This window comes from Suricata suricatta, chromosome 1 (genome assembly GCF_006229205.1).
Source record: "Suricata suricatta isolate VVHF042 chromosome 1, meerkat_22Aug2017_6uvM2_HiC, whole genome shotgun sequence".
NCBI classification, from domain to species: Eukaryota; Metazoa; Chordata; class Mammalia; order Carnivora; family Herpestidae; genus Suricata; species Suricata suricatta.
The window spans coordinates 15,181,781-15,196,015 of record NC_043700.1 but is presented as its reverse complement, the minus strand read 5'-3'; the positions used below and the strand labels follow the sequence as shown (position 1 = coordinate 15,196,015).

General features: G+C 39.1%; 1 protein-coding gene across 2 annotated transcripts in view; it reads left to right on the top strand.

The window, feature by feature from the left end:
* PDLIM3 (PDZ and LIM domain 3) overlaps nt 1-13,977 on the top strand; it is a 28,635-nt gene extending 14,658 nt beyond the window's left edge. The window contains exons 4-8 of one of the 2 annotated variants that reach the window (XM_029934679.1): nt 2,581-2,648; nt 7,978-8,241; nt 9,803-9,933; nt 11,615-11,726; nt 13,020-13,977. In XM_029934679.1, coding sequence (XP_029790539.1) covers nt 2,581-2,648; nt 7,978-8,241; nt 9,803-9,933; nt 11,615-11,726; nt 13,020-13,209 — 765 coding nt within the window. In that variant the 3' untranslated portion in view covers nt 13,210-13,977. Of the gene's footprint in view, nt 1-2,032; nt 2,221-2,580; nt 2,649-7,977; nt 8,242-9,802; nt 9,934-11,614; nt 11,727-13,019 lie in introns of both variants that reach the window. The other variant, XM_029934686.1, reaches the window with a different exon arrangement.
* Nucleotides 13,978-14,235: the final 258 nt, after the last annotated feature.

Sequence of the window (14,235 nt, the reverse complement as noted above, 5' to 3'; positions counted from 1 at the left end):
AACAAAGGCTTGAATCATCGCCACTGGCATTACCTAAAATTATTTTCAATTCACTCTTTTCATGCTGTAATAATGGCTAATCAGAATGGTTAATCATTAAAAAAAGCCAAGCCAAAACAATCAGATGGTACCACTGCATAAATGTTTGACTACACACATTTTCCCACGCTTTGGGACTCAATGTTTTTCTAAAGCCACCTTTGGTTGTTTCAGTCATTCTGCTATCTAATAGCAGCCACTATACAGTCACCCAACCAACTCCTAGGCAATGGGCCATCATTCTGGAGGTAAAAATAATGAATCTGTAAGATATCAGTCAGTCCAATCATACTATAGGATCACAGCATATTGTATACAACTCAGACCTTTTCAAGTTCAAGAGTCCATTATCATATGATGTCCAAGGTTGATGAGAGAAACGAAACGAAAATCTCCGATTTTCAGGCACCAGGAGATTTGGGGCAGCTGGAGTCAAAGACTCAGTACTAGTACTGAATCTGCACCCCATGTTCCTGTTACAACTATTTTTTAAGTGAACTTTCCCAACAGACCTAGAAGGGGGACTAAGGACTTCATGTGATGACTGCCTGCTGAGAACCAAAACACCAAAGCATTTTGTGGGGTGGATCCCTAAAGGAAGGTGTTGGTGTGTTCTCTAGTACAAGAATCTCTGTGCAAAACTCTGGTTCCTCCCTTAAGAAAGGAAGACAGTCTCCTTTACTAACAAAAAACAAAAACAAACAAAAAAGCTACAACCCACGACTTACTCATTTGTAATGACAAGAAGAGAAAAAAATGACATGAACAAGAATATTACAAGATTTTTTAAAAAATAAAAACAGCCTCCTTTCAGTAACATTTCAAAGAATCATAAATGTTTGTACGAGTTGAAATCTGTGTGAAAAACTGATGGCACATTCACAAAAGTAAGTGAAGTTGATGTGAATGCATGAGTGAAAATATTGGAAAGATTTAGCTTACTGATTCTGCCAAATGAAAAGATCTGGAAAGAGAATCAGCTCATGTGTATTTTCGCCTTCTCTCTTGGTTTTCTTCTGTCATTTAGAAGAAAAAGATATTTAATGACTTTACAAAATTATAAATCTATGTAATAATTGGAAAACCTGATTCCTACCTTAAAAAATAATAATAGAGAGTTTCAGATCATTCAGGCATGTTTCAGAGTTTGGGACTCAGATGTTTCATCCTTTTCTCCAAGCAATAAAGTGGACATCCTCTCATGAGTCTTCTACATTAGCTGTCTCTGAATTGCTGATTTTAGTCCTTCCAGGACTAGAAGAAACATGAAAAGTTTTCTAAACACATACTGTGCAATTATCACAATAAAAAAAAAAGTTCCGTATAAATGGTATCCCTGCTCTCATCAGGGAAATTAGTCTTTTAATGCTTATTATTTGTTCTAAATTTAAGGTTAGAACTTAATGCAAAATAAGAATGTTTTTGTGGTAGGCGTGAAGAAAAAACAAAACTTTTCCTTGGATTAGTTGAAGTGATTCAGTATAATGATTCATAAATGCTCCCTCTCTCTGATTGTTTTGCTCCCCTGTTTCCTAAAGTGGAGGGTGTTTTAATAAGATATTAATAGAGGAGAAAGTACATATAAGTTCTACTTGAGAAAATGCTAAGTATGATAATTCTCCTAAGCCACAAAATTCCGTGTCTCATTTCTGACACAGAATTTCAGTATTCAAATGAGTCATATTAGAATTTCTTAACAGCTACAGATATGAAAGTCAGGAGGGCCAGACAAAAAGAATAATGTTCGAACTATTTTATGATACTTTAAGTAAGGTCAGTTCATCTGCACCTTAACATTTAGTGGCTGGATACAGCACACGTAAAATTCACGGAAAATGTAGAAAGGTTTATACTTAACTCCTCCTTTACCCTTGCTGTTAATCTTGCAGTGAGTAAAGAAGCCTTGATTAACAACAGCGATGCTGTAGGTTTGCTCATTAACAGCTGTGTTGTGCATTCTGTGGCTCTGTGTATTTTGTCTGCCGTTGTACAGGAGTTCAAACCCATTGGTACCGCCCACAACAGAAGGGCCCAACCTTTTGTTGCAGCAGCAAACATTGATGACAAAAGACAGGTAGTGAGCGCTTCCTATAACTCACCCATTGGGCTCTATTCAACTAGCAATATCCAAGACGCACTTCACGGACAGCTGCGGGGTCTCATTCCTAGTTCACCTCAAAAGTAAGTATCTGACTCGCCTTCTGGCCACTATGCTCTTAACAATGATAGTTCGGTTTCTTTTCCTTTCCAAAGTCCAGCTCTTGCTGTTTTATTTTTACTTTCCTGAAGGCACAGATTTTTAATTTAAAGACAAGCATCTAGAACATGGTTCTAATGTTCTGGAGTCCAGTCTGCCAGTTCCTGAACATTTAGTGAACAGAGGCTTAAAACGAAGAAATCTCTTGGTTCCCTCATCCCCCTTCTTAGTCATGTCAATATTTGGTGGTAAATAATCTTTGTGCAATTATCATTCATTTACTTTTATCTAAAAAAAAACAACTATCTTCCACTGAGGAACTTTTTAACCCTTTGTTTTTACAGGATGTGAACTACTTTGAACACAAGCACAATATTCGGCCCAAACCTTTCATAATCCCAGGCCGAAGCAGGTCATAAGCTCTGAGATTGTGATGTCTGGAGTGCATGCTTTTCTAATAAATCCTTACTAATCACTAAGAAGAGTAACACTTAGGTGTTTGGAGTGACTCTGCTCATTTTGGAGCCTATTTCAAAAGCCAAAGAAACACATATTTAGCAGAGAATAGTAGGTAACCAACCTCCATCTCTGAGAGTAAATACTGACCAAATTATAGAGCTGTGAAATGTTAGGCAATCACCAAGTATATTTATAACTAATACCCCCACTGCTCCGAGGATCCCATCCAGAACACAGTGACCTTTGAGGCAGGGAGATGTACCCCATTCCCAGCCAGCAGGAACAAACATGGAAACCAGCACCCCACAGGAGTAAGGAAGCAGGGGGGGCCCAGTGGGAGTGCTGGTGCAACTTTCTATGTCTGACAGCCCACCTTAGCCCTGTTTCTCACACCTCCATCAGCTTGCTGTGTAATCCCACTTGTTCTAGCTCTTACATAAACATAAATCTGGGGGCACCTGGGTTACTTAGTTCGTGAAGAGTCCAACTTCAGCTCAGGTCATAATCTTCTGGTTCATGAGTTTGAGCCCCACATAGGGCTCTGTGTTGTCAGCTTGTAGCCTGAAGCCTGCTTAGGATTCTCTTTCTCCCTCTCTCTCTCTGTCCCCCCCCCCCTCTCTCTCGCTCTCTCTCTCTCTCAAAAATAAACATTAAAAATTTTTTCCTTTGCTACACAGAGGAAACAGTAGAAGGAAAGAGCTGGGAGAGAGGGAGGTATGGCGGTTACCCCCGTGGATGTAACTGTGGACACAGTGCAGCAAGAATGAGCAAGCTCTTTGGTGCTGTCAGTCAGTCAGAGAAACAGAGCATCACCTTCAGTCAGATGATCCTGTTCAAATAAATATCTTCTCTAGAAACTGTACTCCAACCCGAGGTGGGAGAAATTAATACACCGCGTTGGCACATTGGGAAAGAGTGGCTTTCGGAAACCTCAGACCCATTCCTCTGACCTCAGCTCCATTAGTCAGCCCAGAGGAAGCAAGTTGGCAGTTAGGATTATTGAATAATGATCTATACCCAGTGTCACAAACTAGCGTCCCATCCAATTTACAGAGGGTGGGGTTTTTTTTTTTGTAACCAATCGTATTTTTCTTTTTTTTTTAATTTTTTTTCTATTTTTTATTTTTGACAGACAGAGAGAGAGCACAAGCAGGGGAGGGTCAGAGAGAGGAGACTCAGAATCTGAAACAGGCTCCAGGCTCTGAGCTGTCAGCACAGAGCCTGACACAGGGCTCAAACCCACGGACCATGAGATCATGAGCTGAGCCAGAGCTGGACAGGGGGTGTTTTATGTAACCCTTCTGTTGTTAAAAAAAAAAAAAAAGAAAGAAAAGAAAAGAATGAACTTAAGTTAATGCCTTCAGATGGAACATCTACGCTCCATCCTGTCAAAATGCTCATCCCTCCTGATGTGTGGCCCATTTTCATGTATGTGTAACCGTGCTAGCCCTGGGGGCGTCCAAGTTTATGATACCTGCTCTGGATGGTCAGTCATCGCTTGATATGTGATCTGTGATCTCCTTGTGCAGACCTTTCCATACACTGGAGTCAGGGCCAGAGGATTATGTTGAAAGAAGCTGGCTGATTTTGTGAGACCAGACTCAGACAGAAGCAGTAGAGTGGACGAGCGGGAGACGAAGCTAAAAAGGCAGTGTCGACCAAATACATCCTCCCCCACTAGAATGAGCGCCCTGTGTCTTCCCAGCACTCGAAACAAGGCTGGGACAGACTAAAGGCTCCATAATGTTCTTAGATAAAGGAACGAAGTCCTAGGAGCACCTCATAATACTTGAGTGGCAAGAAGAATCAAGAACTGCCACCCTACCTCAGACATGCAACTCTGCACAAGCCTTTCTTTACTTCCTTGTTCCCTGGTCCCCATTCTATTATCTTGCATATCTTCTTCCTATTTCTCCACCTTCAACAGCTTCCCAGCCCCTCCCCCAAAATTATAATGCTAGATTAAGAGTTAAAATGCTATGTTATTATTGAATAAATATATATATGCAACTTTCTAAAGAAGCATAGTAAAATTAATGCACTTGTATTCTTCTGAGGTGGGTTTAACTTCCAGTTCACTAGTCCCAAACCCTAGGACTTCAGGAGATGAGTAAAATGATACATTGGAGTAACACAGATGCTCCCTTGCTAAAGACCAGCAACACATTTAACTTTATAAAAATTCAGGGAAAGTCAGAAGGATTCAGGTAGCTAATGGTCTTCTTTTATATTTTCATTTTAACTCAAACATGGTGATAGTGACAAGCCACTCATAATTTTGTTACTGTGATGTTAGTATTTCAATATAGCTGAATTTGGGAGAGGAGAAAGGAGAAACAGGGACAAGAGGGTTTTCTTTAAAGACAGGTACCAAGGGCACCTGGGTGGCTCCATCAGTTAAGCATCTGACTTTGCTTCAGGTCATGATCTCATGGTTTATGAGTTCGAGCCTCACACAGGGCTCTCTGCTGTCAGCAAAGAGCCTGCTTCAGATCCTCTGTCCCCCTCTCTCTGCCCAAGCCCCCCGACCTGAATAAACTTTAAAGGCAGGTACCAGCACACAAATCTTAAAGAATTATAAAAAGCCCTCTACTGTCCTTCCCTACTTCCTGTGTCCCCTCACTATTTGTTCTAGCTTCTGAATTTCTTGTTCTTACCAAATGATTCTTCATTGAGGTGGAATTGTAGGTGGCTATATACCAAGCTATAGCCACACCACCAGTGAACAACTTTTTAATCAAAAGTAAGTGGGAGATGCTAAATTGTTCATATGTTAATCTCCCTAGGGCCTTACTGCTCGTTATGGTTCTTTTAATTATTTCATATTTGAAGCATATTAAAAAAACAGTATTTTCATAGACAAATATGTAAATTTTCAAAGCCAAATTTATACTTAAAAATATACACAAGGTATTTTACAGATCCGAATGATAGAATAGAATCCTGTGAGTTGTTTTTGGGCAGCTCACTTCCAGAAATTCGTCCCAAAAAGTCTATACACAGGCCAGAGAAATTAGTTCTCTGCCTGATGCTATGGAGGCATGAAGTAATTGAGTGTATCATCAAGCTTACACATGCCAAGTCACTAAGTCAAAGTCAAGAAATCTCATTAGTACCTACCTTTCCAGGTCACAGGAATAGGCTATGGTGACCCATAATACTACCCACAGTGACTGGAGCCTAGGAAAACTATTTACTTAAAGCATCAGCTCAAGAGAACTTTTTAAATTGCCCCAGAAAGTTATAAAAAGGTAATTCTTGTTTGCTTAGGGTATATTTCCTATGTATTCAATAACCATGGGTCCCTAAATAGAATGATAAAGAAATCAGACAATAGAAGATACAATCTTTGCTTACATAAAATTATGTATACAAGCATGCTATATACAAGAACACTAATAACAGACAAAGATTACTAATCACAACTACAAAATACAGCCTATCTGTAAGTTCTGATTGCTCACAGCTTACCTATCTACTGTCTGGGTCTATGCCTGCACACAGTAGTGTCAGAATAGCTATAAATGCTTGCTGACAAGGTTCACCATTTTAAGCTCAACTTTGCCAAGATTTAACTCAGTGTTTCAAATCCCAGAATTACAATTTAATATGCTTCGTTGCACTTAGGTCAAATCGATATGATCCTGGGTAAACCACTATAACTGAAAATTTACTTTTATTCTTTTACCAACTGTGGTCGATTTCAGGAATAAGGAAAGTGTTGAGCCTACAAAAATGACAAATAAGCCAGTTGAGGCATTTTGTGGGTGATTAACCACAAAATGGGTTTAATTAGTGGATTAACTGGGTTTTAAATAGGCTCACAACAGCCAGGAAGTGAAGGAGCACATCCATGTGTTCTCGCCTCATTTAGGTCATGCAGGCGGCTGAACTGGGTCACCAGACAAAAAAACATTTTTAATCTATTTACTGACATAGTTGTCCAGACTAAACAGGCTACAACATTGATACAGTCAGCAAAATCAATGCCCAATATCCTTCTCGTTTTTGCTCTCTATATGAGGTTTACACTGGTAGCCCCAGAGAGTAAATGCAAGAGCCATACCTAAGCCCTAAGAGAAAATGGACTTTATATCATATAAATTTTTCTCTGCCTTGAGTTTATAGCAACACTAACCTGAAAGCATGACAGAAATTTACAAATACTAATATTTTTTTGGTTTAGTCTTCAATGATTGTGCTTTAACAAAAAAACTCAGTATATTCCATTTTCTTGTAAAATGCATGTCTCAGGCTGCACTTAGAGTGCATGCAGATAAATTACTTTTTAGTCACTGGCATGTAAACTGGGACTAGCCTCCTATCTAGATTCAAAGAGAATATGAGATCTTCCTAGCTGTTTTTAAAGCTGCATGACTGGCCTTTCTCGTGTTTTAATAATTCCCCTCAATTGATCTTTAAAAGGAAATGAGAGATATGCATGGAAATATATGTGTACCTCCAAAATGTTATGAAATTGCTGCATATGATGGCTGAGACAGCATCTAAAGAGTCCAAGACCACCTTATTGCCCCCTAATCAATTAATTTCAAGGTGATAAGTATTTATTGGCTGTTTCTAGAGGCTGTACTAAATCACTGAACAATTTTTTAAAGTGTACTCCATAAAATTAAAGCATGAAAGCAGAAAAAGTTTACAAAATAGCTTTCAAACATAATCCTTATCACAGAACCTACAAGTTGCAGGTTCCTATTCAATGAACCCATAACTGCATTTCTGAAACATGCTTCCTGTTTTGAAATTAGTCCAAATATCTCATTATTATTCACACTGCAAAGTCAGTTACTACTTGTGAAGGATCATTCATTAATGTTTTAATTTTTAAACCCTGCAGATCATAACGGTAAAAGGACATCCAGCCAATGTAATTTCCCTGCATCATTTGTTTGTGATGTTGGCAAGTTTAAAATTGTGTGGCCTATTTTAAAACAGTAAAGCTAGTTTCATCTTTTCTACTTTCCATACAAGTCTACGTGTAACCCTCAGCTTAACATATTGCCTAGTAGAACAGAGCCAAAAAATGCAATATCACCTGTACTTTTTAATTTTCTTGAATTTTTTCAATCATGAATTTTTAAATGTCTTGCCTTTTTAAAATATATCCTAGCCAGAAATAAATGTTTTGTTTGATTTGATTGAATTCACTTCTTACTTCCTGTCTTCAATCCCTTTTAACCTCTCTGTACTTGTTCTCTGTGTTCTTCTGTCTGGATTTTCTGACTCCTGTGCCACCTCTCTGTGTGACATGGTCATTAACACAGTGGATGCAGTACTCCGTCTGGTGTTGACGGTGGCAGTGGACGTAGCACCCCTTCTTCTGTCAGTACTCTTAGTACTATTTGCCCAGGTGACTTGAAAGTTGCTGCTAAGATGGCCCCTAACATTCCTTTGGAAATGGAACTTCCTGGTGTGAAGATTGTACATGCTCAGTTTAATACACCTATGCAGTTGTACTCAGATGACAATATTATGGAAACACTTCAGGGTCAGGTTTCAACAGCTCTAGGGGAAACACCCTCAATGAGGTAATACGAGTCTTTTTGAACAATCGGCATATTAATTAAACACATGGGCAATGTCAACTTTCTGGTGTCTTTTAACATTGTCTTAATTGGAAGAAAGTTATGTGGAAAGCTTTCAAGAGAAAAATACTAAGGATGTATTGTAAATATCTAGACATAAAGATAAAAGTGATTTCCAGAATGAACTAAGTAGAACTTTATGTGACAGATTGAAAAAAAAAAATGAAATCATGGAAGGACTGAATGTGTATCTCTTGGAAAGCTACAATGTTCTTTAAAAATGTCTGGTACAATACTTTCCAAAAGTGATTTATAATCTAGTCTATTCTACGTTTCTCCTTTGGAGGTCAAAATTTGGGAAAGGGATGGGAGGTTCAGAGGGATTTTAAAAGATAGCACCTCTACTTTCTTTTAATGGTACCTTATGGAGAGGTAATTATTTTTTCATTTGGAATTTTTGCCATGAATAAGGTTTTATAAGCTCAAGCTAATAATGTAAATATTTAATTTCCTTCGGTCTCTTATTTTGACTAATTCCTTCTTATTTGTGAATATTTGTTCAATGCACTCTTGCCACCAAGCTTTTCTAATTAAAAAGATTATAAGATAAAGTCTCACTGCTTCTTTCAGTGTTACATAAGCACTTTTTATAAGTTAAAGTTTTATAATGTTTAAGAGTACTATGTAACAATTCCCAAAAATATCTCTTGGGATGAATACAATGAGATAATAATCATGTAATATATCTCAAAGCTTTTTTGCAAGGAATTTTGGATATATAAGATGATGATTTTGAAATAGGATGCAGGTAGGAAAAGTACATGCAGATAGCAACTACCTTTTCTAGACAATGCAATTAAATGACATAAAATAATAAAGCACCGAGTGCCTGACATGTAGTATTATTATTGAGGCATTTTCTTATATTTGAATTGTATTTGTAGAATATTTTTTTTAAAAAAGCTAAACTCGTTGTTAGAAGTGACTTATAATGTGACTATTAAAAAACAAAATGTGGTCAATATAACTGAAAGTCTCTACATTACGTACTTTCACATATGAGTCAAATATCTTCAATTTATAAACAAAATGTTATCTTTGTTGTTTTCAGGAGTTAACAAATTAACCTTAAAAACAAAATGAAGCTGTGCCTTTCTGTTTAGTATCAGAAGCGAATCTGAATTGTACTGACCATTTTATGACTGAGAATAATCAAACTGGGGTCACTCCTGTACTTCCTACCATACGTATGATGTCTTTTTTCTGAGAAAAGTTCATTTTGTTCACATTATAATCATATATCCAAACACGAGTGTTTTCGTTGCCCTCCAAAGTATTCTGCCAGATGGAGATGTGTCGTAATTTAATGACATCTTCAAGGTGACCCATGTGAAGTCATATCATATTTTTAATTGTCATAGAGATCAACTTGAAAATACAGAAGCCTTGTTCAAGAGTTACTGCAAATACAGTGCTCGTTGCTTATTCATGTCTTGTGGCTTTTGGCGCACCCTGTGTGTCATGGCGCTCCTGACACAGCTTCGCCCGCCGCCCTGTGTTTCAGTGAACCCGTAGCCTCCGTGCCCCCCGAGTCCGACGTGTACCGGATGCTGCACGACAATCGGAATGAACCCACCCAGCCTCGCCAGTCGGGCTCGTTCAGAGTGCTCCAGGAACTGGTGAACGACGGCCCTGGTGAGCAGCCCTGGACGTGTGCTGGGACAGGACTGATGGAAGATGTTAGAAAAGTCAAGGGACGAGAGAACAGTAAACATACCGGGCACGAAAGTCTAAAAATGTATTCAATTCAGTGATCTAATGAATCTTTCCTCAGAAGGATGTGGGTGGTGCTTGGTTTTGGAAAGGAGCTTCCAGAATGTATCCAGGTAGCCACCAACTTGGTGATAAAAGAGCACAAGACAGATTCCCTTCACAGTAATCAAGGGGCTAATTCAGCTTCAAAATCGTAAATTCCAATTTTCAATGGATATTGTAAGATTTCTCAACTTCCCCCCACACTCCAGGGTATCATCATCATCATCATCATTTTAAAATAACACTGAAGGGAACCCTTACTATGTTCCAAACCCTGTGCTAAGTACTTTGCATACTTGATCACTTAATCCTCACAATAACCTGTGAGACAGGAATTTTATTTTATCTATTTAACAAAAGAGAAACTGAGGCATAGAGACAGCAGATTTGTACAAAGAGACGCAGCCAGTAAGGATCAGGGCTGAAACTCTAACCACCCTTGCTGTCCTCAGGGCTCACACTCTTACCAATGTTTTTTCCATCAATAAAAGATACACTGTAAAAGTAATTAATTAATTAATTTAAAAAGATACATTGTCCTTTAAAAAACTTCACAAAAATGCCCCCCTAGGAGGGCTAATATTTTTTTAAAGGAAAAAACAGGTGTTGATGAGAATGTGGAAAAATTGGAACCTTTGTTCATTGTTGATGGGAATGAAAAATGGCGCAGTCATTTTGAAAAATAGTGTAGAGGTTCCTCAAAAAGTTAAACATAGAATTACAATATAACCCAATAATTACATTCCTGGTTCTGTACCCAAAGAATTGAAAGCAGGGATTCAAACAGATACTTACACACCAAGGTTCATAGCAGTATTAGTCACAATAGCCAGAGAATGAAAACAATGCATATGTCTGTCAACTCATCAACAGATAAGCAAAATATGGTCTATCCACACAACGGAATATTATGCAGCCTCAATGAAATCCCGATACATGCTGCAACGTGGGTGAACCTTGCAAACATGCTGAGACAGGCCAGACACAGAAGGATAAATATTGTGTGAGTCCACACCTATGAGGTACCTAGAATAGGCAAGTCAGAGAGACAGAAAGTAGAATAGAGGTCACCAGGGCCTTGGAGGAAGATAGAATGGGCAGTTACTGCTCAGTGTGGACAGGGTGTTTGTTTGGATGACAGAAGAGTTCTGGAAATAATCATTGGTGATGGTTGCACAATCTTGTGAATAGATTTACTGCTACTGATTTACCCATTTTAAAATGGTTAAGATGGTCAATTTTACGTTATGTCTATTTTACCCCAATAAGAAACAGGGGAAAATGCAAAATGTTCTCTGCCTCTTTGTGCATTTTATGCTCCTTACAACAATGACAGCTCCTTACAACAATGACAACGACAAATTTTAACTAATTCTGGTTTGTAAGGGCCTGCTTTGGAACAAGTTATGCTTGAACCGGCCCGACTCCTTTTGAAATGACAGTACCCGTGCAACTTAAGAATTCCTTAAGTTAAAGTGCACACCTTAAAATAGAAGCAAAGTCTGAACTAGCCAGCAGCCAGCTGTTCCCTTGCCATAAATGGAAACACTTTGTTTTTCAGATGACCGTCCTGCTGGAACTAGGAGTGTGAGAGCTCCAGTTACAAAAGTCCATGGTGGCCCTGGCAGCACACAGAAGATGCCACTCTGTGACAAATGTGGGAGTGGCATTGTGTAAGTTTCATTTTTAACCCAGGAATTCACTATAAATCTTGGCGTTTATACCAAGAAAGAGACATGCTCTGTATGTCTATTCAGTGACTTGAAATATATCCATAACGTTTAGTACATTTGACCAGAATTCATTCAACGCAACCTAAAATTGGCATATATGTGAATTGACAATCTGGACTTAAAATTTCATATATTTTCTCATGAAAAAAAATTGTCCTAGAAGTATATTTTAAAAATCACATCCAAGAATCATAATTTCACTTCAAAAAGCCTTCCCTTTGTTAATACAGTCTTTAAATACTCTCTTTTCTTTATAAATTCAGGGAACCAAATACTAGGATCATCAGGTTGTTAAAACACATGATCTCTACCCAGTTTCTTAAGTTGTACAAATATTGAAATATAATTTTTAAAAAATGCAGTCAGCTTCCATTTCAAGAGCCCTTATGTTTGAATAGCCACACTTGCTAGTTCAAATCTTCCAGCGAGCCAAGTCATTTCAATCTCTCAACTGCAAATGCCCCCCCCCACCCCGTAGCTACTTCTCCCACCCTTTTATTCTGTTCCTCTACTCTTAGCTCACGCTGAGGCACCATTGGTCTGGGTTTCTGGGATTCATCCCAGGACGGCAGTGGGGGGCTAAGCCTGGTTCCAGAAAGTTGGGGAATGTGACAAAGAAAGAAGCAGGACAGGGAGCTCCAAAGCAGAAAGGATCTCATAAAACTCCAGAGTTTATAATGGTACCCAAAGCAGTGACTGCACCCACGCTGGAGTAAACTGTTTTGACAGCAGAGGTCAGGCGCCCATCCATGGCAATCCCATCTCTGCTCTTGAGTCTCTTTCCTCTGTGCCCCATACAGTCCATACAATAAAGGCTGCACCACCAACGTAGAAAGCAGTCAGAGGGACTTCTAGCCCTGTAGGCAACCTCGGTCAAAATCAGAATCCTGTGCAGAGGTTGTTAGTCTTATTTATATCATACTTTCCTCTCCCATAGAAAGAATTGGCAAAGATCATGAGTTAAGATCAAATAACTCCTGTAAAAACCACTTGTTTGAAAACTCTGAAAAACATGCACCCATCAACGTGAGTGAGAAACACATCCTGTGGTCCCCTTGGATGGACAATGACCTGTTTCACAGGCGTGCTGGTTTTACAGCTGGAGGCTGTTTTCTGAATATGAAACAGATAACACCTGCTTAACTGCAGTGTCCTCTCCCTTTGCATCATGTTTTCGGCTTTGTGTTTTGTTTTCTTTGGTTTTGTTTTACTTGATCTCCCTTTTCCCTACAGTGGTGCTGTTGTGAAGGCACGGGATAAGTACCGGCATCCGGAGTGCTTCGTGTGTGCCGACTGTAACCTCAACCTCAAACAGAAGGGCTACTTCTTCGTGGAGGGCGAGCTGTACTGCGAAACCCACGCAAGAGCCCGCATGCGGCCCCCAGAGGGCTACGACACCGTCACTCTCTACCCCAAAGCTTAACTGAGGCTTAGGCAGACCGAGCACGCACCCCCTCACGCGCACGTAACACAGGAAGACATCGCTGGCTCTGGGCAGAAGTATAGCAAACTCTTGACCCCAAATCTAAAACCAAGGCATTTAGACGTTTATCTTATTGTTACTGAAGAAAAGGAGTGGGAGACAAGTGCCTGCTATACATGTATGTGTAAACAGACATTTAGCTGTTCTGCAGCTCCTTTTCTCTCTGGCTAGCAGTAACTGAATGATACTTAAAGCAATCTTTTTATTTGTATGTCCTACTCCACAATCTACATTTGTATTATGACATCAAGATATTTGGGGAAGTCTAATTATCTTTCTTTAACAAGCTATCTCTGCAATGGTAGTAAATACCAAATGACAATCTTATATTCTAATACAAGTCTGGTACTGTTTTAACTATTATAGTGCATGTCAGAAAGAAATTCCCTAGATTTCTCTAGTTTCATATTCAAACACTTATACCACCAGATGCAACATACATAATAAATACATAAAATATTTTTAAAATACCTAATGAAGTGGCACTCAATGCATTCAAATAAAATCAACATTCCAACGAGAGGCCAATCATACCCTGACACGTATTTTAACAACTCAGGTATTTTAAGAGAAGTGTGGTTTAGTTTTTATAAGTCCTTTACTCTTTCTTATAAGCCCACAATTTCTGCTGATAGGAAAAACACTTAAATTTGCTAATTAAAGATAATTCACTCCCTTTCCATTAAAACAGTTGCTTATGCTTTGAAATGGTCTCTTTCATTTTAAATGCTTTTTTCAGATGAACTATTCAGTCAAAGTCAAGGCTCAGACCTCCTTCAAGGCTGTCTCTTCATGCCCCAAATTTCATCACTGCTGCCTCCTCCTTCCCAAGATGACCTCTCCAAGGGGGGATGGCCTTCAAGAGGAAGGGAGGGGCTGCTGGCCTCCTGGGGCCCCCTTGTACCCACGGTTAAAATCGTGGTTTCACTTGTGGTTTGTTTTCTCCACGTGGTTGGCAGCAGGCCA